This window comes from Canis aureus, chromosome 8, assembly GCF_053574225.1.
Source record: "Canis aureus isolate CA01 chromosome 8, VMU_Caureus_v.1.0, whole genome shotgun sequence".
NCBI classification, from domain to species: Eukaryota; Metazoa; Chordata; class Mammalia; order Carnivora; family Canidae; genus Canis; species Canis aureus.
Genome location: NC_135618.1, coordinates 62823681 through 62850473, shown reverse-complemented (window position 1 = coordinate 62850473; position 26793 = coordinate 62823681). Strand labels below are relative to the sequence as shown.

General features: G+C 53.1%; 1 protein-coding gene across 8 annotated transcripts in view; it reads left to right on the top strand.

Moving 5' to 3' along the window:
• The window catches only part of MAD1L1 (mitotic arrest deficient 1 like 1), a 346832-nt gene that overhangs the window by 117326 nt on the left and 202713 nt on the right, over positions 1–26793 (top strand). For 7 of the 8 annotated variants that reach the window (XM_077907541.1, XM_077907542.1, XM_077907543.1 and 4 more), the window contains one exon: positions 23922–24066. In XM_077907541.1, coding sequence (XP_077763667.1) covers positions 23922–24066 — 145 coding nt within the window. Of the gene's footprint in view, positions 1–1100; positions 1127–23921; positions 24067–26793 lie in introns of those variants that run through there. The other variant, XM_077907546.1, reaches the window with a different exon arrangement.

Below are 26793 nucleotides of genomic sequence, written 5' to 3'. Positions count from 1 at the left end.
GGTCCTTTGTTATAGAGGCTACATCTTGGTGACCCAGGCCTTGGACCTTCTATCATCTGCTGAGGAACTCCATGATTTGCTGCGGCCTTTGTCCCCCCCCACACCTCCAGCAAATGGTGAACGAAGCAGAAGTGGGCTGTGGTGATGAGTGCCATTGACATCCCAGGAGGGAAACAGAAAAATGGAAAACCTGGTGCAGAGCAGTACAGGAAAAGACACAGGCTTTGGGGAGTGGAAATGAGGAGTCAAATTTTTGTTCAGCTGTGGGCTTACATGTGCCTGAGAACCAGATAGCATATATTAGCCACAGATGGGGACCCTGTGGGGTGGACGGCCACAGCTTATTACTCAGGAGGGCCTGGGTTTGCACCCAACCTTTTTCTGGAAAGAGGCTTCCTTTTTCTCCTGGAATCCCTGGTTGTGGCTGACTAGAAATCCCGCCAATGGGCCAGTCTCTTGGAGATCATCCTCCTGTCTAGGTGGTCACTGCATGCTTGTCATGAGAAGTGCCTGCTTCATCATTTCTGTGCCCTCCAAGGTGATGTCACAGTCACACCCCCTACTCTCTTGGGGGGGGGGGAGTTAGTATAGGTGGCCCTGTGATTTGCCACCCCACCAGACCCTTACCATTGACACATGCTCTCCCCTCTTCAGGGATGCACAGCCTGCACCCGCCACCATATGAGGGGTGCCCTGAATGTGCCCTCAGATGCATGGATCAGCTGCAGTGTAAGACCACCGTCATCATAAAAGCAATGGCAGTGGATGAGAACTGAGTGCAAAGAGGTGAATGGCACCGCTTGTATCTTAAAAAAAAAAAAAAAAAAAAAAAGACAACACAGACAAAAGGCAGGGAATCCTGACAGAGTAAGGACACAGATTCCAGGGTGCCTCCTTCAAGCCTGCCTAAGTGAGGTCCATGCACTCACACAGGCTGGGCCACGTGGCCGACATGCCAGGAAGCACTCCCAGAAGGGAAACAAGGAGGGCACGTGCAGAAACCACAGTGCTGTGAACACACATAGTGGTGGTGGACAGGCGGCGTGGACGGCACATTCAGGGCACCCCTCATATGGTGGTGGGTGCAAGCTGTGCATCCCTGAGGAGGGGAGAGCATGTGTCAATGGTAAGGGTCTGGTGGGGTGGCAAATCTGTCTGTCTCCATGCATTAACTCACGTGGTCTATAGTTACAGGAAGGGTAGAGATAGGAAAAGGTAGAAAAACTTTTCCTTTAAAAAAAAATCTCGGGACACCTGTGTGGCTCAGTGGTTTGGTTGAGTGTCTGCCTTTGGCTCAGGTCTTGATCCTGGGGTCCTGGGATCAAGTCCCCCATCAGAAGCTTACTTCTCCCTCTGCCTATGTCTCTGCCTCTTAATGTGTCTCTCATGAATAAATAAATAAAATCTTTTTTTTTTAAATCTTTTGAAAGACATTTTGTTTCATAATAATTTTTGCTTTTTAATGATTTTTCAGTTTGAGACATTGACTGTTGTCCTTTTAAAAACTGTAGTGTATATAAGAAAAGCACAAATTACCAGTAAATAGTGTAACAAATTTCCAGATAAAGAAACAGAAGGTCACCAGCCCCTGAAGCCACCTCTTGCCCTTTCCTGTCACTTCATCTTTTCCTGGAGATCGCCAGCCGACTTGTCGGAGACGGGTCTGGCCTGTTCTGAGCTTTACTGAGGCAGAGTTATGTGATATCATGCATGCAGAACAGGACAGGCTTGTGTGTAGTCCTGTACTCACATGCAGTATGAGAGTCATGTGTGTCTTGTGTATGTTGGTGTCCGCCCGTTGTCACTGCTCCATGATGGTCCTTTGTGTGAATATTCCCTGGTTTTTAAACTGCTCTGCTGTTGGCGTTTGTTTGGGAGGTTCTCAGCTTGGGGCTGCTGGTGAACGTGTGCTGTGCTGGTGGTAGGTGGGGTCACTGGGGCCTCCACTGGTGCCACTGATGGCAGCCTCTGGTCCCTGTGTTTTGCTGGGGAGCCCTGCTCACATCCTCTCTCTCCACCATTCTGGCAGCAGGCACTAACCAGTATGTCCTGTGGCCACTTGGGCATCTTGTTTTGTGATATGCACAGTGGGGCCTTGTGCCTGTTTTTCCATCATGTTATCTGTTCTATACGCTCTGATCTGTAGGAGTTCCTCAGATAGCCTGTGTGTGTTTATATCTGTAGCAGACTTGCTCTCATCGAGCCAAACTCATCAATTTTTCCTATATGGTGACCTCTTTTTATGTTTTCTTTAAAGAAATCTTTGGTTACTTAGAAAACCATTTTGCATTTGTTTCAAAAGCTTTATCGTCTTGCCTTTCACTTCTAGACCCACCGTGATGGGTGTGTGGCATGGTGTGAGGTGTAGGGTTTCAGAATCATACTTCTTCAGGTGGATAGGCAGTTGACCTGGTCACTCTTGGAAAAGACCACCTTTCTCTGCTGGACTGTGGTGATCACTAGACACGTTGGCTGTATGTTTGGGGCTGTTCCCTTAGCATTTTAGTCTGTCTGTCTACCCATTTCCTTCTGGTGAGCATAGACCTAGGAGGAAGAGGCCTGGAGGCTGAGCTCTGGAGGAGGCAGGGCTGGGGGGTGGTGGGGTGTTTCTGGGAGCTATGGACAAGCACGTGTCACAGAGCAGGGGTGACTAATATGTGGCTGCCTCAGATTGACCAGGTAAGATGACCATTTGGAAGTTTGCTGTACAGAGTTCGTGGTAATCTTGACAGTAGTGGGTTCTGTGGGGGTACAAGGGAAGTCCATATAAGCAAGTGTGGGCAGAGTCAGAGCAAGGTAGCTTGGTTGATATCAGGGCACACGTGCAGACAAGACAGTCTTTGTTTGAGGATGTGTGTTCACAGGGATGACCTGGCCAGGGGGCCTTGCCAGAGGCAAGTAGGTCACTGATGAGAGGAGGTGGCATCAGAATCTGCCTAGGTGGGGACTGTGGGCTTCTCCATGGGGATGAGGAAGGGGCGAGGGGAGTGGAGTCTGGTCTGTGGGCCGCAGGGACTGAGCTGGGTCATGGGTCTTGGAAGGACAGTCAGGCCCTGCAGTGGGGGCTGCAGAGGTCAGTGGGCCTGGCACTGGCAGGGCAGGAGACAAGAAGGCACATAGTGGGACCAGCCCTGGGCTACCTGTGAGGTTGGTGTGCTATGGGGAGTGGCAGCGAGGTCAGAGCCTGCTGGGTCTCAAAGTATGTCTGGGACTGAACTGCTCTGCTTCTATCATGGTTACACTGGGGCCAGCTGCTGACCACTGGCCACCTCGTGATGCCTCATCCTCACCCCAGCAGCATTCACACGACAGTAAAAATGTTGGTCATGTTGTTCATTCTTTGCTGAAACCTTTGAATGGTGTCCTGTCTGAGGGGAAACTGAACAGTCTCCCCAGGGGCCTCCCAAGCCTGCTGGGGTTTTCCTGCCCCTGCCTGTGACTTCTTTCCTGTCTTTGCAGTCTTCTCTAGGCCTCTTGCTCCCACTGGCCCTTGCTGCTCATCATGCTCCTCCTACCCTGGGGCCCTTGCACTTATGGTTCCCCTTTATGGAGTGCTTTTGCCCAGATAACTCAGCAGCATTTCCATGTTTCTTTATGTCTTCACAAATGTGGCTTCCCAGCCAATCTGTGTAAGAGGATGATGCTGTCTCCAGAACGTTTCTGACCCCACCCTCTGCCCTGTGAGTCTCTGAATCACTCATCCCTGGTGAGCTCATTGTAGGTTCTGCTGTGTGTCGTTCTCTCCTCCACTCACTTGAGTGGAGGGGCATGGGAGCAATACTGTGCACAGCTGTGCCACGCCAGGAGCAGTCAGCTGCCAAGCGTGGATGGTATGGTTCAGCCGCATAAGTGGGAGCTACAGGCCGAGAGTCAGCATAGGGGCCTGGGCCCTCCAGGATGGCCTTTGCCTCCCCTGAGTGACTGGGCAGGGCGCTGCTAGGTGCCACCACCTGAGCCCCCACATTAGGGTTCCTCCTTTCTGGGGTGGCTCTTTCCCTTTTGTGATGGTTTTCCTTGTGCCATTTGTATCTCCATTTGTTTTCATGTCCTTGAGATCAGTTTCTGCACATTCATATGGCGGCCTGAACTTTCCATCCCATGTCTTCTCAGCCAGCTGTGCACCTTTTGGGGGAGTCTGGACCCAGTCAGCACTCCTGAGCTTCCTCCTGCCACCTCATCCTGGTTCCTTTGGCCAGTGCCCTGCATTGGCGGGCTCTGGTCCACATCTCATTGGTTGTGGAGGTGCAGGAGGCAGTGGGATTGCCCCCGTGATGGTTCATCCCCCATGTGCTGGGAGGTAGGTTTACACACCTGGAGGGAGGGAGGAAGGCAGGCCAGACCCACGTCAGTACTTCATTTGGGTAACGCTTTTTGGATTGTGATTATAAAAGGAATACATTTTCATTTATAGCATTTGACGAAAACAAGGCAAAACGGAATCAGGACAGCTGAGAATAAGGTTTCCCACAGTCCTTCTGTCCAGTGAAAAACCACTGTGAACGTGTTGGCTGAGACTGTTCCTGACATGTGTACAGAATAGTTTTTTCCTGATGTTTTTAGGACAACATAACACCGTGTGTGCTGTGTGGTTTGGGTCTTATTTTGTTTAATCTTATATGAGCATTTTCCATGTTAAATATTCCTTTAAAATCTAACTTTTAGGGCAGCCTGGGTGGCTCAGCGGTTTAGTGCCTGCCTTTGGCCCAGGGTGTGATCCTGGAGTCCTGGGATTGAGTCCCATGTCGGGCTCCCTGCATGGGGCCTGCTTTTCCCTCTGCCTGTGTCTCTGCCTCTCCCTCTCTCTCTCTCTCTCTCTCTCTCTCTCTCTCTGTCTCTCATGAATAAATAAATAAAATCTTAAAAAAAAAAACCTTACTTTTATCTCTAAACTACTTTATTTATGAATACGTTTTTTTTACCCAAACCTGTTAGTTTTTTCATTTTTTCCATTTTTCCCATTGTGGTTGTCCCAAAATCTTTGTTCGCATCACTAACCATTTCCTTAGGGAGGAGTCCTTAGAAGGGGAATTGCTGTTTGGAAAGTCTGCACATTTTCCTGTAAGATGATGTGTTTGTGCGGTTTTGGCGCACAGGAATAGGGGTGGCTTATTCGGTGGCTGACGGGAACCTGCAGACCTGGGTGGGCACAGGTCTGCTCCGTCCCTCACTCGCCGTGTGACCTTGGCCAGGAATTCTTGTTCTCAGAGGTTCTCTTGTGAAACAGGAATAGGAACTACTGGCGCTCACATGGTGTGCTCTCTGCCCGCTGCAGGCTGGTCTCTGTGAGCAAGCCCCTCCCACAGCAGCCAGGTTTCTGACCCGGATTGGCATGTTTGTGCTGCACTGGCTGGATGCTAAGCCATGCTTAAACTGTTGTCATCAGACCTATGTCTTTTAGGGGCACACTCACACCAACCCTGTGCTTCATCCTGACTGTTTCAGCCCTGCTCCGGGCCTGTGGGCCGGCACCCTTCAGTCAGTGCAGGCCAGACTCCGTGTGTGGGTGGCTTTCAGTAGCTTGTCCTTTACTTGGGCCCCTGTACCCGGCAGGTTCAGGTGCCGTGGGCCGAGACAGCCCATGGTGCACCCACCCTAGCAGCCCCAGCACAGAATGGTCCTGGCTTCTGAAGACACCTCATGCTGCCCCAGCCCTGTGTGTAGATTTGGGGAGGGAGGAGCTAGGGTGAACTTGGAAGTCCTATTTCCAGATGCATGGTTGCTGTCTTAGCTCCCCTTGTCTCAAACTCCCGGTCGTCTTGTTCTCTCTAAAGCTCTGTGCTTTAAGCTCATGTGTGGCCTCAGCATTCCCAGCTGCTCTTTGCCCTGACTTAAGGCACCTCATTCCTCTGCCACCTTCGCTTTGTGCCTCTGTCCTGTTGGCAGCATCTTCCAGGCTCCACAGGAGGAGGGGTGGGTGGTGCTAGCGGCTGTGTGCATTTGTCTCATGCCATCTCCCGATCTGTCTTTGTCTGCCCCTTGTCACTGATGGAGCCGTTTGTCTGGAGTTTCCGATTGGAGGGCTTCTGGTGGCTCTGCTCTTTAATCCCCATGTGACCAGGACTTCTTTAGTTCTGAGGGCTGAGACCCACGTGAAGCTGTGTCAGTATGGCTTCCGGTCCTTTCCTGAGGGCCGGCTTTGTCCTCTTCCTCCTGCCCTTTGGGTTTGGTATGTTTGGGGAGCCTCCTTTTCTCCCCATCAGGTGTCCTGGGGCAGGCCTTGTTAGTTTACTTGCCTAACCCCTGGTGGGGTCTCAAGGAAGCAGGCCATGGGCTGCACCCTCCAGAGCAGGCATCTGACTCCCATGGAACTCAAGCTGTGCATGTATCAAGTTGGGCTGCAGGGAAGGGCCATCCCAGGCTATGGGTTCCTGGTGCACCCTACCTCCCATTGCCTGCCCTCCTGGAAGGTCCTCCTTGCTGCCCAGACACATTCTGGCGGGGTCCACCTCGACTGGTTGGTCCCTCTTCCACTTGGGATGTGGGCAGTATTTCGGTGCCAGTCTGCTTGAGCACGTCTTCACAGAATGTGGCATGTGCCAGCATGTGCTCCGCTCAGGAGAAGTCACCGGCTTGCTTCGTGCACCCCTCGCAGCACCTCGCAGCCGTGACAGGTCTCGTAGGCGCTGTGGAGGCTGTCGGGTGGCTGCTCATGCTGCTCATGCACGTCTTCCTCATCACCCCACACGCATGCCCTGCACCTTCCAAGCTGACCCATTGGGTGTCTTCCTCCGTGAAGTGCTCTCAGCATAGATGTGACTTATGTGTTTTTCTCCTTATTTGCTCACAACCTTTATCTGTTCTTCTGTCTTCTTAAAAATTAATCTTTAGAGGAGCTTTTAATAGCTTGAGAAAATTAGCCCTTTGTCTGGAAATATGGTTTCCCAGTTTGACATTTCCCTCTATTTGCTCATGAAATTTTCCTACAGACATTAATTTTTAATTGTGATCTAGTTGAGTACATGAGCCTTTTCTTTCGATGCTTCTATTTTGTTTTTGTTTCTGGATGAGCATGGAGAGTATGTTGTCTTTCCTGAGTTCCTAACCTTCTCCTGCGGTTTGGTCTTTCATGGCTCTGTCTTGTGTCTCAAACCCCTGACCACTGAGTCATCGTGTGATTGGAGCAGTGATCTCTCCCTGTGTGTTCCAGAGACTTCCCAGTCGTCTTAACAAGATTTTGCAGACTGCTAGTCTTTTCCTGACACTGGGCTCCTTGGATTTAGGAGTTTCAGTCCCGTTTTTGTATTTCGCATGTGAGGATGCTGCCTGGCTGGGAGCCAGGGCCTCTTCACCTCTCTCTTCCGCAGAGTCCCTCATGGCCCACTTGTTTTTTTCTCCACATGAACTCCAAGTTTGGGTACCTTGTTTCAAATAAGGGGAGTTCTCATTGGCTTTGCCTTAACCACATGGGCTAATTTAGGGGAGCTGGTGTCTCAGTGATGTTGACTCTTGAATACTGTCCCAGGATGTCCCCATTGCTTTGTCATCTTCTGGATTCTCTAGTATTGAAAATTATCTTCGAGTGGATTTTACACTGTTTTTTAAGTCTTTTTTGTTGCTTGTGTTGGGGTCTTCTGTGATGTTGTCTGACATTTCCCGTTTGGTGCAACATGGTGACAGTCCTCAGATCTGTGCCCCAGGAACCCCACTGCCTGGTCCAGACTGTGCTCGAGAGTGTGACATCAGTCACACAGACCTGGTGTCTGGTCTTGACTGGGCTCCATCCTGAGTCTGAGTCTTAGCCTTCCCACACCCTGTTTTCTTTACTTCTTGATGGGAAGGCTATTAGCACCTCCCTGTTGGGACTGTCATGAGGCCAGCGGAGCCTGAGGATACTCAGTGCGGAGCACAGGGCTGGCACCCATGGTAGCCCCTGCCTTCATCACCACTGTGATCACCGTCCTCACTGTAGCGGCTTTGGAAGGGAATAACCCCTGCACCATGGCTGTGGGTCCGCAAGTGCGCCCCTCTAGCTGCATGACTTCATCCTCATGTGCAAGGTGCTCTCACACTCTCGTACCTGGCTCCTGCCCCTTGGTCTGCTTGCAGGGCCCCACCCTTCCTCACCCCTGCCTGCTGAGGAGAAACCCAGGGTGGGGTCCTTATCCTCTCCCTCTGTGTCTCTGGGGCTGCTTGGCCCACTACACCCTCGGCTACAGCTGAGCACGCAGAAGCACAAGCTGCTGATGCTGATGTGGCAGGAAGGAAAAGCTGCTGCGGGCATCCCTACAGGGTGACTCCCTTCTCCTGGGGATGTTCCTGATGGATAGGGGGGTGGTGCATGAACAGCATGTTGGCCACAACAGAGGTGCTGGATCGCCTGGGCACATACACGTGGCTGAGGATCGCTCACCCCAAGCCCTGAATTGTTGATGCCAGCCAGTGCCTCTGGCCTGTGTTCTAGGGGGTGCCCTTCCTTTCCAGACTCCGTCCTCACTGCAGTGCTAAGGGGCCTGCTCACTGTGCACATGTCTGGGAGTCTGAGTCTAGCGGCTCCTCTGTAGCTGGGTTGGCTCCTGTGCTGGCAGATGGCGGGCAGGCATGTGGCACTACCCTGCTGCACACCCCCTGCCTGTCCCCCCCAGCCCTGGGGTGCCTGGCCTCCAAGTCTGCCTTTCATTTGTTTAGAATGTTTTGTTGACCACCTCCTAGGTGGTGGGTGCTGTGCATGGTGTTGCCCTCTGCAGAGGCAGTGGGTGGTGCCAGGGGGAGACCAGTAGGGAAAGGAAGGGGCACTTGAAGGAGTGGGTGGCTGAGACGGTGGCCGAGGGAGAGGGAGGCTGTGGAAGAGAGGCTGTGGGCAGGTGAGAGCTCCCTCAGATAGGCATGCCCGAAGTGGAACTGGGGCTTTGCCTGAGCAAGTGGTCCCCTGATTAGGGTGCCCCCACTTGTCCTCTTCTCAGTGACTCAGCCTGCCAGGTACAGGGGGAGGACCTGCAGAGAGAGGGGAGGTGTGTCCAGTTGCCAGGGCCCACCTGGTAGCTGGGAAGCATTGAGGTGCAGTTGGGATCTTCTTCCCATAAAATGCTTCATAAGCACCTCGCACTATTATCATTTAAATGGGACTTTTTCTACTACAGTGATGAAGTCTGGGCTCAGCCAGAGCCGGCTCCTTGCTTGTGTAGTTGTGTAGCTTTGGGATGCTAATCTGGTAGACAGATGGCCACTTTGAAATCCATTTCCTGTGAAGAAATTATGTGAAGGGAAGCACTTTTCTTTGTCACCAACCTGCTTCCTCCTCTTGCTGGGTGCCGCGTGCCTATGGGATTGCTGAGCGGGATCTTACCCTGAAAGGCACTGGTGCTGTGCACGCAGGAAGGGGGCTCTTTGGAGACAGGGTGACTCACTGGGACAAGCCCATGCCCTTCAGTACATGGCTCCTGGTCAGTGTTCGCGGGCCGCCTGGGAGAGCCACCGTGTGGCACCTGCAGTGTCCTCCCAGAAGCACTGGCAGCCCTGCCCCCGTGGCCTCTGGGCTGTATCCGCGAGTACCTGAGCCCCTGCCTGTGCCTGTGCTCTCAGGTCTGTGTTCCCTACCTGCCGCTGAGGCTCTGTGTTAGACCTGGTAAACCAGGCAGCAGCGTGGTGAGTGTTTATCAGCGATGGGCCAGTGTGTCCACAAGGAAGGACTTGTCACTGGCGTCTGTAAGCTTTTCCTGAATGTTGCTTGCTTCTTCTATGCCCACAGCTGGTATTCACATTCACCTGGTACACCTACTCTCCTTGAGTTTGTGTTAGAAGTTCGTGAGGTAGGGATTTTTATCCCCATTTGTGGGTGAGGAGGTTGAGGCATGGAGGCATCTGTGGCCCACCCTCTGACAGCAGAATCCACATTCCTGTCCCGTGTCTGTGGGCATTATGCAGGGTAGACCACAGTTTCTGCCACCACATGAGCCTCGCCTCATTTAAAAAGTTGAAAGTCACACCAAGTATATTTTCCTACCACAACGAGATGAATATTAGAAGTCAGCGGCAGAGGGAAATTTGGAAAATCCACAGACAGGCGGACATCATACCATATGCTCCCTAATATCAGTGAGTTGAAGGAGAAACACAGGGAATTAGAAACGACTGTGTGGTGTGAGTGATGTACACAGAGTACACAAAACTGGCGGAGGGAGCATACGTGGCGCTCACAGGCAACTTACAGCTCTAAAGGCCTGGGTTAAAAAGAAGAAAGATCTCAGATCAATAGCCTTCTACCTTAGCAAACTGGAAGAAGAAGAGTAAAGTAAATCCACAGCAAGGAGAAGGAGAGAAATAATAAAAACTAGAGATAAATGAAAGAGAGGACAGAAGAAAACAATAGATAAAAAGTTTTTTATTTGAGAAGATGGATAAAATGGACAAACCATTATGTAGAGTGACTGAGCAAATATGACAGAAGGGTCAGTGAAGCAGGAGTGGGAGTGGGGACATTGTTACAGGCCCCATGGAGGGAGAAAGGGCTATGAGAGCATCATGGAGTATCGTGCATTAACATGCTCGACCGTCTCGGCGAGACACATGGAGCGCCAGAACGGATCGAAGTCGTGGGAACTACAAATAGACCTTACGTGGTTAGTCATCAGCAGCCAGAATATTTCCAGCAAAGAAAGTCCCAGGACCAGATGGCCTCACTGGTGAATTCTACCTTATGTTTAAAGAAGTCGCTCACACTGATCTTTCTCAAACTATTCCAATACATGGAAGGGGAGGAATCGCTTCCTACCTCATCTTCTGGTCTGCAATTTCAGAAGCACGCATTGGGTGCTTGCCTTAGCACATCCTCCAAGGTGACTCAGGTGGGTCATAGACCTGAACACAGGAGCTAATGCTGCCAACTCGTGGAAGAAACATTGGTGTCCTAATAAGTCTTTGTGACCTTGGACTGGGGAGTGTCTTCTCAAATATGTTTCCAGAAGCACACAGAGCTTTATTGAAATCAAACACTTAAATGCGTCAAAGGACGCTGTTAAGGAAGTGAAAAGTCAGCCCACAGAATGGGAGAAGAGACTTGCAAATCATGTATTTGATGAGGATCTAGCATCCGGAATGCATAAAGAATTCTCACAGCTCAACGTCAAAAAGACTAACAACTGAATTTAAAAATGGACAAGGGGCCTGAACAGACATCCCTCCACAGAGGACACAGATGGCCCATATGCAATGGGGTTAGGATGGCAGCCATCAAAAAACCAGAAAGCTGCTGCAAGGGTTGGCGAGGAAGTAGAGAAATCACAACTGTTCCGTGTAACATGGTGCAGGCGCTGTGGAAGGATGGGGTGGCTGGAGCAGATGCTTGCATGCCCATCCTGTAGTAGCTGTGTTCACAGTAGTCCACAGTGAGAAGCAGCCCACGGGCCTATCAGCAGGTGAATTAATTAAATAAATAATAAAACAGGGATGTATCCAAACGATGTGGTTATCACTCAGCCTTTAGAAGGAAGGGGATTCTGGTACCTGCTCCAGTATGGATGAACCTTGAGGACATGATGCTCAGTGAAAGGAGCCAGACATCAGACAAATACTGTAGGAGTGCATGCGTACAAGGTCCCTGGAGTCAAACTCAGAGAGACAGGAAGTAGAGGGTGGGTCCAGGGGCTGGGGTTGGTGTTTAATGGGGACAGAGTCTCAGTGTGGGAAGATGGACTGTTCTGGAAATGGGTAGTGGTGGCTGAATAACTGTGGATGTGCTCAATGCCCCTGGTGTCCACTTAGAAATGGTTAAACTGTATGTTGTATATGTTTTACCGCAAACACAAAGGGCAAAGGACTTAAGTCTACTTTTCTACAAATGCTCAACAATCACGTGAAGAGCGTTGAAATTACCGTGAGACCCACCTCACACATGTTGGGATGACCAGGAGCTGGGGGAGGATGGCGTGGCCTTTGTAGCAGTAAACCTCTGTAATCGTGTGTCATGATGTGTAATGCTGCTATAACATTAATGTAAGAAAACAGGAAGTAACCACTGTGGGTTAAGGCCATGGGCAGGATACGAGGTGTGTGGCCACTGTGGGAAATGGTCTGACAGGTCCTGAGAAGGTCAACATAGAGTTGCCATCTGGCCTGGCATGTCTGCTTGTAGGGATGTTCCTGAGGGGATTGAAAACGTATGTTCACACAGAACCTGCACTTGAGTGCTCAGCACCGTGCCACTCAGAGGAGCCAGCGTTGGACAGAACACACACGTCTACTGGGTGATACACAGATGAACCAGGGGTGGCTGTCCATCCAGTGGAGCATTGTTTATCTTTAAACGGAGTGCCATGTGGACACACCTGGTATAGTAAAGGTAGACCTCGAAACCATGGTACTCGGTGAGAGGTGCCAGTCAGAGAGGGTCCTGTGGTGCACGATTCCAGAAAGATGGACTGTCCACACTAGGTGAATCCACAGACACAGAGTGGGACATGGGTGCTGGGATCTGGGGAGGGGCTGCCAGTGGGTGTGGGGTTTCTTTTTGGGGTGAAGAAAGTCTTCTTGAATTTATATTATGTTTGGATAGTATTGTGAATATACTAAAAACCACGAAATTGTTCACTTTAATGTGGTTTAAAATGATGAGTTTTATTTTGTGTAGATTTTACTCAAAGAACAACTTATTCAACAAATGGTTTCATAATGTTAATGACCAAGAGGCTCATTGAGCAGATGCCCTCTCCCTGTGTAAGTGGGGCTGGCAGGGGGCTGCATAGTGAATGGCGGGTCCTTGGCCCCTAGTGGTTTGGGGACAATGAGGAGGCGTGTGGAGGGCACTCCTGGCGTGGGCGGGGTGCTGGAGTAGATGAGCATGCTCTGGGACCTTGGAGCAGTCTGAACTTGGTGCTGTGAAGTTGGGGACAGAGCGTGGCTCAGGCTCCTAGGGGTGCGTCCCCCTCTGTCAGAACATGGCGCTGCAGTGGGTGCACCCACTCATCATTGCTCCCTGGGGTTTCCTGATAGTGTGATTGGCCACGAAGGGGTCCTTTCAAAGGACATAGTCTTCCGGTCACCAATTCTTTGTGTCTGATGCATGGGGTCATGGCTATGATGAGCTTGGGGCCACGGGAAATGGTGTGGGAATTGTCTGGTCATTGGTCTCTGTATGTAGGTGTTTGCTGGAATCTTAGTGGCTGTGGGCAAAGCAAGGCTGGGCCTTGGAGCATTTTATGGGATTTTATGTCCTTTGTCCTCTTGGCCTCTCCTGGTAAGATGTCTCTCCTTGGACCTGGCATGCCTCACTCTCTCTCTGAGCTCCTTAAATAAGGCTGTCACCCTATGTCTGCTCTCAGGTTGGGGCCTGACACTGTTTGCATTGATTTGTTGGTTGCATGAACAGTGAGTCCATGCCTGCCTCTGAACCGGCAGTTGTGCCTCGTGCAGGCTTGGGGCTGCATCCCTGTCTCCAGTGGGAATAAAGATGGGCCCCAGCAGAGGTCCCCTTGTTGAGATCATGCCTTTGCCTCTGTCATGTCTGCTGCCTCCTTCCTTCTTTCCTGCCCTGACGGTGCTCCCTGGACCGTGGCTGCAGAATCCCCCCGGGAGATTCAGGGATGTGAGGTGGAGTGTCTGCTGAATGGCAGGGGTGAGCAGTGGCGTCCCCAGTTGTCGGTGTCCCTCACCATGGCCCAGAGGCTGGCTGTGTTTGGTGTTCACCTCTCTAATGTGCTCCCTATGTTGCCCCTTCCCTGTGGGTGTTGTGTGTGCTCACCCTGCAGCCACTTCTACTACCTGCAGGTCACTGGCTTCTCTCCTGAGGCTGGCAGTGGGGCCACGTGGCATGCCTGACACTGCCATGAGCTGCTATGACTATCTTTATGGTTGGCCCTTTTCTCCTCCAGGGATTTCAGAAAATTAGAACAGTATTTGTAATTACACCAGAATTTTATTTTTATACACTATCTATTTAGATACTTCCAAACTTCTCTGAATTGTCTTGTCAGATCTGGGGAATACTGGTGAATGTCCGTCACCTCCCCATTACCCCCACCTGCCGGCACTGCTCTTTGAAGCCACCCTTCCATGAACAGGTTGAGAAGTGATCTGCAGAGCTCACGTGGAAGATGAGAGAGGCAGTGTCTGCAGTGTGTCAGGGAGTCTTTGCGCCCTCGGCCCACAGTCCTCTGCTGACATGTGCTTCAGGCCGTGTCTGAGGCTGGCTGTGTCTTGGGTGCCTCTGGGCCCCAGGGAATATGATTCAGGCAGTCATCTGGGTGTGTCTAGAGCCCTCAAGCCAGCTTCTACTGCCTCACTGGAAAGCTGAGAGCCCTTGTGCCCTGACACCTGGTCACCTGCAAGGGTGTGGTCAGGTGGCGGCCTCCCAACATCAAGCCTGCCCAGCACCCTCCCTGCGGTGGAGCACAGCCATGCTCCCGCGGTCCCAACAAGCACTAGCCCTTCCATCTAAAGGTCATTTCTGTCTTAGTCAGTTGTTAAAGTTCAAGAGGAAATAAACTGCTTGGAGCTGGCATTTCTCAAGTGTCAGCTTTCCAGGCCCCTGAGCCTGGGCTGAGCAGGAAGTGGGGTTAATAAGTGAGCTGCTGTGTTGACACGGTGATGGGTGAGCAGATGCTTCTCCCATCTCAGCTTCACTAAGAAAAATCGTAAAAGAGAAACTAATGATTTTTTAAAATCTCATTTTCTCCTTTCATTTCTGTTGTTCGTCATGGGAAATGCTTTAGAGATGTTTATTAGTGGGGTGCCAGCTCTTAGAGAGCTTGTCTGCCACGGCCACGTGAATGTCGTCCCCGTGGAGGGAGCGTTCCTCCTCAGGCATGCCCCCACATGGCCCCCATCTCCTACATCCCTGACGAGGGCTCCTACCTGGGGGAGGGGGGACTGCAGCTCTCTAGGAGGTGGTCAACATCAGCATCCCCACAAAGGGGCCACACCTAACTGGGTATTGACTGGTGCTTTGGGTTGAGGACGGCAAAATCAATGGGAGAGTAAACAGGCAGGATGGGGTCTATTAATCAGGCACTGCCGGACAGCTGGAAGGACGCCGCTGGAGCACAAGTGCTGGTTGCAGGCTGTGCCGTGTGAGGCTGCAGCTTTGCTCGTGGACACGCAGCTGTCCATCGACGGTCGGCACATTGGGTGCCTCGGCCACGGAGCTGCTAACGGGCCATTGGTTGACGCCAGAGAGAGATGTGGGGGAGATTCTCCCTACCGCCTCAGCTGGGCCTCTGTTGGCCTCCTGCCCTCACTTGTAGACTGAGGAGCCCCTTATAGGGTGGCTACACAGCCCGACCCTGACCCCCCAGCTTCAGTGGTGGGCAGACAGGGTCACTGAGAAGGTGGGGGGAACACCCAAGCCCACTCCTCCACAGAGCCCTCTTGCCCATGCACCCTGACTTCAGAGCTGACCCTGGAGTGATCTCTAGCAGTCGCCATCATGTGGGGTGTGGTGGCTGTGGCTTCAGACTGGAGCTGATCAGGTCCTTTGCAGATGAGAGAATCTGCGGGGGCGTCTTACAGGAAAGTGTGGAAGTGAGCGAGTGGGTGCCAGTGATGAGGGGATGGTGTCTTCAGAGGTCATCTCTTTGGAAAGGAACGCAGCACTCACGTGACCTCAGGCGAGCCTCATGTGCCCATGACCATCAGCATGCTGGTGGAGAGCACCTTGGTGGGGGGTGGTCATCTGTCTCACCTCCTCGTGCCTTTCCAAACCTGAAACCTGGGACTTGTGGTAGAGGGCAGTGACTGGCAACCAGTGTCTGCGTGGGGCCAGGTAGTCAATGGTTTTTGCCTTTCTAAAAGCAGGCAAAAACCTGAGCATGGGTGTAAGAGCAGGAACATGGCACCTTTGGTAGACTCCCCACCTGGCTCTATTGCCTGCTTGTGGTGTGACTGTGTGTTATGACCAGGGGCTGTGCACAGATGCTCATCCTCAGGGATGCTGGGGGCTGGAGTGACGTGATACACGTGGAAGCCTTTCCCTGGTCCTGAGAGGTCAAAGCTGGACATGTCCATGGCACTTGGGATAAAGCCCTGTGTTGCTGGACAGTAGGGTTGCTTTAATTATGTGACGGCTGTTGTTTCCCTTGAACCTGCCAACACCTGCAGTCTGGAGCTCCAGGGTGTGTGGCAGCTGCCCCGTAGGACTTGAGGCCCTGAATGCCCTCTGCTGTGTCCTCGTGTGTCGGGTCTCAGGGGCCTGGGGTGGGTGGTGAGCTCATTCTGCCACATGCCTGGCACGCCAGCACTGGGGGACACAGAGCTCGCCTCACGTGGACTCCGCATGGCTGTGATTTGGGGCCAGCCCCACTTGTGGGTTTGAAGGCTGGGCACTGATCAGCTAAATCAGATTATTCATCATGGTGGGATTGAATTGAAACCGCAAGGCCAGTTCTCCTTCTCACATCTCAAGGTCATTCAGGAGGGTGTGTAGCATGGACCTATCTGACCTGCGGGTTGGCGCCAGGGCCCATGGCCGCCGCCTGGCCTGTTCTGCCTGCCCTGCCTCTGAGCAAATTCTTCAACGTTCCTTTTCTCTGATTTTGTTTCTGTTGTTTAGGTTCGTTTCTTTATTTTTCAGAGAGATATGTAATGACATTTGGAGGCATTTAGGATGGGAATCAGATGGCATGCACAAAGATAGCTGCGTGCTGTTTGGCCCTGATGTCGAGGGCGCTGGGGTGAGGGTCACTGCTCCCTTGCCAAGGCAGGCCCTCTGGGGAGTCTGAGCAGGACCCACAGAGGAGGCACAGCCCACCTCTGCCCTCCTGTCCCTTCCTTCCCCTGCATGTGGTACACGTCGTGCCACAGCTAGCACATAGCCAGACTGACGAGCCTGTGGTTGCACTGCTGGCCCCAACACGTGCCCTCCCTGTGCTGCTCAGAACTGACCTTGTGGTGGGAGGGTGCCCCTGTGCACACACTCCAGCCGTGCGACTCTGGCAGGGCCCTCCTTCTCTTCCTGTGGGTCAGCAGGACTAGGTGTGCAGGGGTGTCCTTTGCTCAGAAGGTTTGTCACCTGCTGGGCAGCCTGTCTGCTCAGGAGACCGATTTCTGAGTTCTGACTTCTGTGGAGATCCTGGCTGCTGACCTCTTCTGTTTTCACCTTCTGGTCCACGTGCAGCTTCAGAAAGTAAATCATGGTGCAAATCTCAGCTGGGGGTCTGTCAAGGCCTTTCCAGGCACTGGAGAAGGCCACTTCATGGCTTCTCCACCCCATCTGAATGCAGGTGGGAGATCTGCTTGTGCACCCCTCCCCCGCCCCCCGTGTAGGCAGGGGCATGGCAGAGGGATTCACACTTGCTTTGCACTTTGATATGTGTCTCATTAGGTTCCCTGTTGCCCGTTAGGCAAAGCAGGACAGAGATCAGTGGCTTCCTTTCTGCCAGGGAAGAAATGGAAGGTCAGGCTTCCTGGAAGCATCCAACCAGTCAGATGCTGAGTGGGCTCACACCAGGGTTATTGGAAATCTCTAGCCGGAGGAATCTAGGGCTCTCTGGAAGCCACTGCTAGTGTCCCACTCTTGTTGAGTGCCCTGGGCTGTGGGCTGTGTGCACTGTAATGGCTTCCAGGCACTGTGGTGGCAAGAATCTCACTTGGCAGGGAATTGGGAGTAGACGCCTGCCCCTGGCACAGGGTTGCTTTTGGGAGAGTGTTTCTGCAGTCAGTATCCATGTACCACCTGTGGACTCATCCCCGCCTTCCTGAGCTATCATGTGGCTCCCTGCCACGTCCCCATAAACATGGCTGGGTGCATGTTTCTTGTGGCTGCAGAATGTATGTGCAGTGTTTGGCGTGGTGTCCTGTTGGACATTTCTGCCAGGGTCACTCATGAAGGCATTCCATTTCAGAATGTGTGCAGTGTGTGTCACTGGTAGATTCCTCCAAGAGCTGGGCAGGGCACACTCTCCTCAACCTGGCCTTGAGCGTGTCTGCTGGTGAGCGGGGTCCTTCCAAGACTCCCACCTTCCCCTCCTGTTGGTCAAGTCTCCCAAAACCCATGTGTGTCCCTCTGCCTTCCACTCCTGGGAGTCTTTACTGCATCCTTGCCCAAGCCACCCCTCACTGGACCGATCCCCCTCTTTCTCTGTCCTCTAATCAGAGGCTGGTCCAGGAGCCCCGAGCTGTCTGTGAACTCCAGGGACCAGACTGGGGATGGAGGCTGGCCATCCTCCAAAAGTGTAAGGCAAGCATTTGAAGACCTCTTGCGTGCACTCAGGTGTGGGTGGTGAGTAAATACCACCCGTGCCTCATGGAACACAGAGACAGAGGCTTGAAGCAGATAAACAGATGTGAACATAGAAATTGTGCCATGAGCACAAATAATAAAGATCTGAAGTAAGATGGCAGGAGGGAAGGTGGTCTGATGGGTATCACAGAGGCTGGGAGGTGGGAGAGTGTTCCAGGTTGTGTGCCTAGCGTGCGCCCACTGTGCACCGCCACCCAGGGGGCAGAGGCAAGGGGGCTGGTATGGTTGGGAAGGAGCTGAGTTGTGTGGCCCTTGTGCCCCTGTCAGCTTGCTTAGCATGTGACCTGTGGTTTCTCTGTGCTCTGTGGAACATGTGCTTATCCACTGTATCCTCCCTGCTACACTTTCTAGAAGAAAACCCAAAGTCCATAAGGGAATCCATGTTGCATGCACCCCTCTGGCTGGAGGTTGACTGTCAGCAAGCAGCCCTGAGCTTGGGATGGCTCTGAGATCACCCAGAGCCTACATGGCCCCCTTGGTCCTGGAGACTAGCTGCCCTGCCCTCTTCCCTGTGCCTGGGCCCTTGTCACTCCTCACCCAGGTCAGGGGGTTCCCCTTGGCCTTTGCCCCCTCGCTATGCTCTCAGTTGGCTGGAGTTTGGCCCCTACAGGACTCTGTGCACCTGCCCTGTTCCTTGGGTTCCCTCTGGCTGGGTGTCATCCTGGCACCCTGAGCCATCCAGCTAATGGTGAAACAGTATGAGCTGCGAGCCTGGCCTGATACCCCAACTAGGTGTGTGTCCTGTGTCTGCCAGTAACATGTGTTGAACCAGCTTGTTCTGACCTGCTGTCCACTCTTGGACCTTAGCTTTCTCCTGTCCTTTCTGTGACCTGCCCCTTCCTTCTGCTGGACAGATTTCTAGAATGTTCAGCCTCTCAACATTCCCTGCTGAGCCTCAATGGGGCCAACATTTTGGCTGCCTTTTTGTGGTTGGGATAGGCCCTGTGCTGTCTGGGGCTGGACCTGTGCTTGTCCATCCATCCTGACTCACCCTGGGAGCCCAAATACCCTGGACAGAAAACAGGGTCACCTGCTCTTGATGGTGGCTTAGCCTGGGCAGTGGCCCTATGGGGCGCAGAGGACCTCGTGTGAGGGAGTGAGCCATTTGGGGCCATAATTTACCTGTCAGTTGAGGAAAACTTAAGGACCAGATGCATTATGGTTTAATCTGCATTTCCTAGGATCCTAAGGAGATGCTTTAGGGATTTTTCAAAAGTGTGAATAAAACCTTGTTAATGTTTTCTTGGTTTCGCACGAAAGTGTATTTGCTAGAAACCAGCATGAATGCACATGTCATATTTACCCTTTCTCCTGTTGGAGACCCCATGGGTTAGCTTGTGCCATGCAGTTAGTGCTCTCGGGAAGTGGTCAGCAGTGGTCAGCATGAACTGTGCTTATGTGCGAGCACCTTCTTGTCTGAGTCCTGGTTGAAGATTTACTTGGCTCAGAGTTGTTTTGAGTTCAAGTCTGGCAATGGCTGTCAGCGTTTGCACCCTTCGTATTTACAAGCCGGGCAAGACTTGGCATGAAGCCCTGGTACCACAGCAGGCGTGGAGCTGTACTAGGGATGACTCCTTCCTGGATGGACAGCACCACCCTGTCCAGGTCCTTCCCAGGGATGGTGGCCAGTCCATGGGCCTTCTTCAGCACAGGGGAAGGTGGCTGATGCTCTTCCCTGGGCACCTGGGCTGCCTGCAGTGGTGGGCGGAACTAGAACACAGATAGCCGGGGGTGGGGGCTGCAGAGGTCATGCGGGATCAGGGCCAGAGCCTGCATCCTCCATGTCTCCAAGAAGGTCATTAAAATGTCTCCTGCTGCTTCAGAGCGAGCTGTGTCCTCTGTTCCTTGAAGGTAGGTGTTCTCAGGTGGGGACTTTTCTGATGAGGATGACGTGAAGGGGCCATAGTACAAAAATGGTTCTCAGAAGCTCAGACCTTGTCTGAACAGATGCCAGCTCAAAAAGGCATTGGTCGATAGGCATGCCGACTTCTCCTTCAAGCACTAAGCACTTTGTTTTGAACTCCCAAAGGCTTGCAGAAATGCCAGTGACCCCAAGAGTTCAGCTTACTCTTGGAACTAGCGGTTTAATGTTTTATGAGTGTTCTCTTCTTTGCTTCCCAAGAAAGGCTGAGTTTCACCAGAGAGAATATCCCGATGGGAAGAGTTGGCCATCTGGGCACTAGTGTCATGGGTCAGGGCCCTGGGCTCGGCACATACGTGGGGTCCCTTTCCGCCCCTCGGCATGTGGGGGAGGAGGCAGGGCCGCCCGAGGGCTAGTGGTTTGAACAGCTCTTTCAGAGTTTGGCCTGGATTTGTGGAAACGTCAGAAAACTGCTCCTGTGGGAGGCTGGGCTTCTTGTCTCTGAGGGCCTTGCTGTTTCTCATCCTTGTCCTGAGGGCCTTGCTGTTTCTCATCCTGTGTTCTGTGAGGCCAGGATCCCCGCCATGGGGCTGTGTGTGCTGTGTGCTGTTACTCTGTCTCCAGGGAGTTTATATACAGAAGTGAAGCCCTTTCCAACTCCTTGCCTGCAGCCTGTGCTCTATATGCCTTTGCAGCTGAAGGAGTGTCTCCATGGGGAGGGTGGTCTGCACACCCCGTCTCCCATTTCCTCATCTGCTCTAATGCCCTTTGCCTCAAGCTCCCTCCTTGTCCACACTGGGGTCCCTCTCCCCTGCTTCTTTCCTGTGTAATGGAGCCATGCCCTCGACCCCTGAGTCCTGCCTTGCGTGCCACCTCCTGGATGTCTCTTCATGTGCTGGGCATACCTGGTATGTTTACTTATCGACTGTCCTGTGCTGGTCACAGTGACTGAGTTGTGTGCATGGATCCCCTTCCCCACACTCGGCTTTGCCCTGTGGGGCCCCCGCAGACATCTGACTTACTAGGTTCAATGGTGTCCCCCCCCTTTCCTTCAGTGCCTGCAGCCCTGCTTTCTGTGGTGGCTGCTCCATGATGTCAGGGCTCTCTCTCTTTGTGTCTCTGTTATGGCTTGACAGAAACAGTGACCCTTTTTGTCTCCTACTCTTGGTTCATGGAAGCTGTGCGGTTTCTGAGCCCCATCGGCGTGCAGCCCCACGAGGTCACACCTGCGCTTCTCATCTCTGTGTTCATGTAGGGCTGGTCACCACCGGGCAGGCTGCTGAGTGCCTCTTGGTGCTGATGGTGCTGGGCTGGGCAAGCCTCTACAGAGCATCTGGTGGCTCCCCTGAGGTGTCCTGAAGGTGGATTTTACCTATAGTTCTGTCTCTTGAGCAGTTGAGTGCAGACCGAGTGTCAGGCCTCGGGGCAGGCCTTGGGGACACAGGCCGACAACTTTGAGGATGGTGCTTATCCTGCGGCTATGGGCAGGGCAGAGAACACACTCAGGCCAGGGCTGCCTGCCTAGTGCCAACCTTGCAGGGTCATGTGTCCTCTGGCTTTCTTCCTTCCTATCCAAGTTTCATGGAAAGCATTTTACCACCAGGAGGGGTAGGCATTCTTTCTAACTATGCACGAGGGCTTCACCTACCTGGGCCTAGGCCCAGTCACCTTTCTGCAGGTTCCATCAGACACATGGTGGTGCTGCCTCTCAGTTGATACACTTGTTTCTGTGACATCTCAGGGCAAGGCTGTGGGCTATGGCCAGGCACTGGGGGGCAGAGGCCCACTGGTTCTTTAAGGGTCTGCCCAGTGAGCTGGCAGCCCCAGATTAAGATGTGGGTGTCCTGTGCCCCGGCTTCCCTCCTGGCTGCCAGCAGCTCTCGGGGTGTGGTCTCCAGTCTGACCCCCACGTGGCTATGAGGGCATTGTGCTCCCACCTGGCAGGGTTTGGGGCTTGGCAGATTCCCCCAGGGCTGTCCCCACCGAACCTGTACTCTGGGGAGCTTCTGAGCAGCTTGGTTGGACGGTTGGCTGTGGTTGTGCCTTTGTGTGCACCAGCCAGCGCGGGAGCACTGATTCCAAGCCTTCATGAGCTGCCCACCTGAGTTCAGTGATTCTGGGGTCGATGCCACAGTGCTTGATTGTTAGGTTGACCTATGCAGAGTTTTAGATTGAGTTAGAACTCAAAATAGCATCTTTTTTTTTTTTTTAAGATTTTATTTATTTATTCATGAGAGACACAGAGAGAGGCAGAGACACAGGCAGAGGGAGAAGCAGGCTCCATACAGGGAGCCCGATGTGGGACTGGATCCCAGGACTCCAGGATCACAACCTGAGCCAAAGGCAGATGCTCAACCACTGAGCCACCCAGGTGCCCCAAAATAGCCTCTTAATAGCCTCTGTTTCAAGTGAACATTTATGCCTGTTTTTATGTGTTTGGTCATGGAACACCTGGAGGTGGCAGGTACAGTGGGTCACACCTCAGTGTAAGACTCCAGGATGGCCAAAATGAAGTGCGAGCGAGCAATGGTCCCTGTGCTTGGCCAACCTCGGGCACCCAGACAGGGCTCTTTACCCAGCGTGTCCTCGCTTTCTCCGTGTGTGATCCACTTTCATTTCCAAATTAAACCTAATAACAAAACCCTGTGCTCACATCTGGGAGAGGAAATTAGCATGGTGGAGGCCACCTCCAGAGAGAGCACTGTCTGCCATCCTCACTGATGAAGGTTTTCTTCAAGTTGCGCAAAGCTAAGAGGACATGATTGGAGGCCAGGTGTGGCTGAGCCTACAGGTCCCCTCCCTGGCCCTCCGGCCGAGCCCCAACTCAGTCCTGTCTCACCTGTACCGCCTCTTTGAGCGCTGCACATGTCACCTGACAGTGCAGTCCTTTTTTTTTTTCTTTTTTTTTTTTCTGACAGTGCAGTCCTATTGGTGCTCTGCTTCTGGGGGTTTTTGCAGATTTTAAGAATTTCCCTTGGAAAAAGGTGCCTTCTGTGCCCTGAGGGGATATAGCTCCTCGCTCAGGGGCCTCTCCCAGGATGCCTCTCCTCACAGCCCCTCTCCACAGAACCCCCTTCCTGGGGGGGGCTCCCCAGAGCCTCATCCCCTTCATCAGTCACCCTGGGTGCAGAATCCTGAGACTGCATAGTCTTGGGAGTCAGGGATTTTTCCTGCTGGTGTCAGGCACTGGCTGCCGTTGGCTGCTCAGAAACATGTTAGAAGCAGAGAGCAGCCCCTGGGCAGGACTGAGGGACTGGGGGCATTTTGTGGGAAAGAGAGGCTATACCTGGGAGTTGCATGTTAGCATGCAGGTGGGCAGGAGAGCAGGTCCCTGAAGGGATGACTCGGAGGCCACTGGCCCAAGCAGGACCTGCAGGGACGGTTGGCCTGCTGGGGGTCTGGCCGGTTGTGAGGAGCCACCACAGGATGCCCCTGCCCCAGTGTCAGAGCCCCTGGCTGGCAGCCGGCAGGGCAGCTCTGGGGGGAGTGGACCCTAACTTGGGATGGTGGGGGCTCCCCAACACCAACTGCACATCTGGCTGCTGTGATCCGGATGGAAATGCTTGCTGGTAATTTAGCTCATTCAGAAGTGCTTTCTCCCAAAGCTCTGTGTTGCTGACAATTTTTCCCATTGTGTGTGGGGTTGAGCTCCTCCCTCCCCCCGCTGCCTGCCGTGTTCTGGGATCACCCTGGGTGTCTCTTTGAAATCCAGAAACTCCTGAAAAGCTCTAAGTAGCTATTCACCAGCGAGGAAATGGCAGCGTGCCGGTTGCACGTGTGGCTCTATTTTGGGACCTGCGTGACGAGCATGTCCTGGTCTTGGGGGACCCGTGGCTGGGGTCGTGTTCTGCAGGCCGGGCCTCACTGCTCTGCCCTTTTGCCTTTCTTGTGCAGTGCCCGTGGGCTGGAGAAAGTCCGGCAGCAGCTCCAGGAGGAGGTCCGCCAGGTCAGCAGCCAGCTGTTGGAGGAGAGGAAGAAGCGGGAGACGCAGGAGGCCCTGGCACGGAGACTCCAGAAGCGAGTTCTGTTGCTGACAAAGGTACAGGGCATGGTGGGGGTGCCCAGGCTGGCCCTGCTCAAGAGGCCTGCCATCCTGGCCAGCAGCTGCCAGCCCATCCCTTCCATGTCCAGACATAGTGTCTGGTTCCCAGGCACCCATGGCTCTTGAGATCACAACCAAACTAAGGGCACTTTTAACCACAGTGGTTTATGTCCTTCTTGATCAGTCAGGCTTGTGTGGAGCTGCTGCACATCCCCCTCAGAGGACCATCAGCTTCCCTGCACCTAAAGTAGGTAGTTGTGGCGACTTTCTCAGGCTGTGCTTTTATCCTGTCATGTTAGCAGGGTTCTAACAGCAAAGACTTCCTTAAACCCTGGGTGGTCTCTTTGAGACTCCGAGGGCCCAGGTGTGGGCCCCTTTCTGGATGGCTGTCCAGAGACCCAGTGCTCCTGGTGAGGGGTAGGGCTGGGGCTATGCCGACCCATGGGGCTCTGGCTCGCAGGCAGGGTCCACCCTGCTCTAGGCTGTGGGCAGGGGCAGTCTTCCCTTCCTTCAGCGACCCATGAGCCCAGGGTAAATGGCAGTGGGTCCGTGGCCTGTGGTCTGGAATGAAAACTGTCTTCCAGATCCAGATGCACTGGGCAGAATGTTCTTGTTCTCAGCCTCATATGTGGGGCTGGGATCTCTCTAATTGTCCTTGTCCTGAAGAGCTTCCGCTGTCTGGCTCAACAGTCTGCTGGAGCACGATTTGAGGTTGTCTGTGGGAGCTTGAGTGCTGAAGTTTCAGAAGACAGGAAGGAGAGAGCCTGAATCCGTCCCTAGACGTTCTCCAGGCACGGATGTCAGGTGTCCAGCTTGCTGGGCAAAGAAACTTCCTGTCTGCCCTGAACCCGACACTGTGTGGGCCGAGTGGGCTACCCCAGGGAATGGCAGTCCACCTGGGGGATTCCAGGAGTTGTGCCTCATGCTCTTTGCTTCTCGGACCTCCTGCTTATAGAGCCTTGAGAGGACAAGTCATATTTCAACTACTAAAAGTCTGCCATTTTATGGCTTCTGCAGCACATTTCTTACCATGCCATGTTATCCCTGAAGAGCCTTGGCATCACATCACCCTGCGTTCAGGGGCTTCCCAGGTCAGGCTCAGCTGACCTCCGCACACCGGCCCCAGGCTGCCCCTGACGTCCTGGCTCTGCAGGTGGCACTTGTGGGGGAGTTGTGCAGAATGCCCTTATGAGCCACTTTTGGAACCTGGGCTGCCTTCTGAGAGAGAGGAGGACATGGTCCTTTTGCCTGGGTGCTTGTGGTTGGTTACAGCCTAGGGTATGGAGCTGCTTTCCTGTGCTCCCACTTCTTCCTCCCTTCCTTCCCCAGCATGCACAGCGTGCCAGCAGGTCCTCTCTGCACAGATGTGGGGTCATGGCAGCCCTTTAGTGCTTACAGTCTAGTGGGACAGATAGCAGCGACACACACACATGCCATTTGTGCTGGAATTTTTTTTTTAAGATTTATATTTTATTTTAGAGAAAGGATATACAGAAGGAGGGGCAGAGGGAGAGGGAGAGGGAGGAATCTCAAGCTGACTGCTCCCTGCTGAACACAGAACCTGATGCAGGGTTTGATCTCACAGCCTTGAGGTCATGAGCTGAACCGAAATGAGGAGCTGGCTGCCCAGCTGACCTAGATGTCCCGTGTGACGGAATTCTTGTTGGAGCGGAAGCCATAGCTGAGCTGAGGCCTGAGGGCTCAGTCTGAATGTCGCCTTGCAGGATTTGGGGGAATGGGCACGAAGGTGCTACTCGTGTCGGTCCAGACGCGTGGGGACAGAGCGAGCAAGAGGTGGACAGCACAGCTGCCCAGAGGGCATGTCCTTGGCTTGGACAAGGGGCTGCATGTGGCCGGGGGATATTTGGACCTGATATTCTGTCAGTACAGGCGAGGCCAGGCTGCAGTCCCTGACATCATGGCCTTTCCCGGGGTGACAAGTGGGGGGACCTTCCTCGGTGACCTCAGAGAAGGTGCTCAGTCCCTCTGGATCCCCATTTTGCTGTCCTCGGAAGAAGCAGGGGTATTGTGTGCCAGCCCAACTGGCTCCCATGTGGATGGTGCTGGCGAGGCCTGGGAAAGCCACGAAAGGAGTAAATGGGACAGAGGTCCTTGAAGAATCAAAGCCTGGGACCACCGCACCATCCAGCAAGCCCACTTTGAGCATTGACTTGAAGGAAGTGGAATCTGTGTGGAACAGGTGTGTGTATCCCCACCGTCATGTGGCATCCTTCACGACAGCCTGGGTGCCTGCCAGTGGGTAAGTGTGCCAAGAAGAGATGGCATAGGGGCACAATGGAATATCGTTCAGCCATGAAAAAAGGAAATCCTGCCATTTGTGACAATGTGGTTGGACCTGGAGGGCATTGTCCTAATAAGTGAAATGTCAGAGAAGCATAAATACACTATGGTTTCACATGCAGAATCTTAAAACACTGAACTTCATGGATACCGGAAACAAGTTGGTGGTTACTAGAGGCAGGGGCTATGGCTAGGAGAAATGAGTGATGCTAGTCAAAAGGGACAAACTTCTAGTTGTAAGATAAGTTATAAAAGAAAAAATAGCAGCCACAGATGTGTCCCCTTGTCATGGGAGGCTCTGGGTCACCCCATGCTGTGGGGATGCAGCTCCCCATCCCCAACCAGTTGCCTCCACCCGGCCTCTCCACCCCGTGTGAGCTTGTGTCAGAGCTGCAAGTCTGCTTGGAAGTGGGGGCTGGTGGG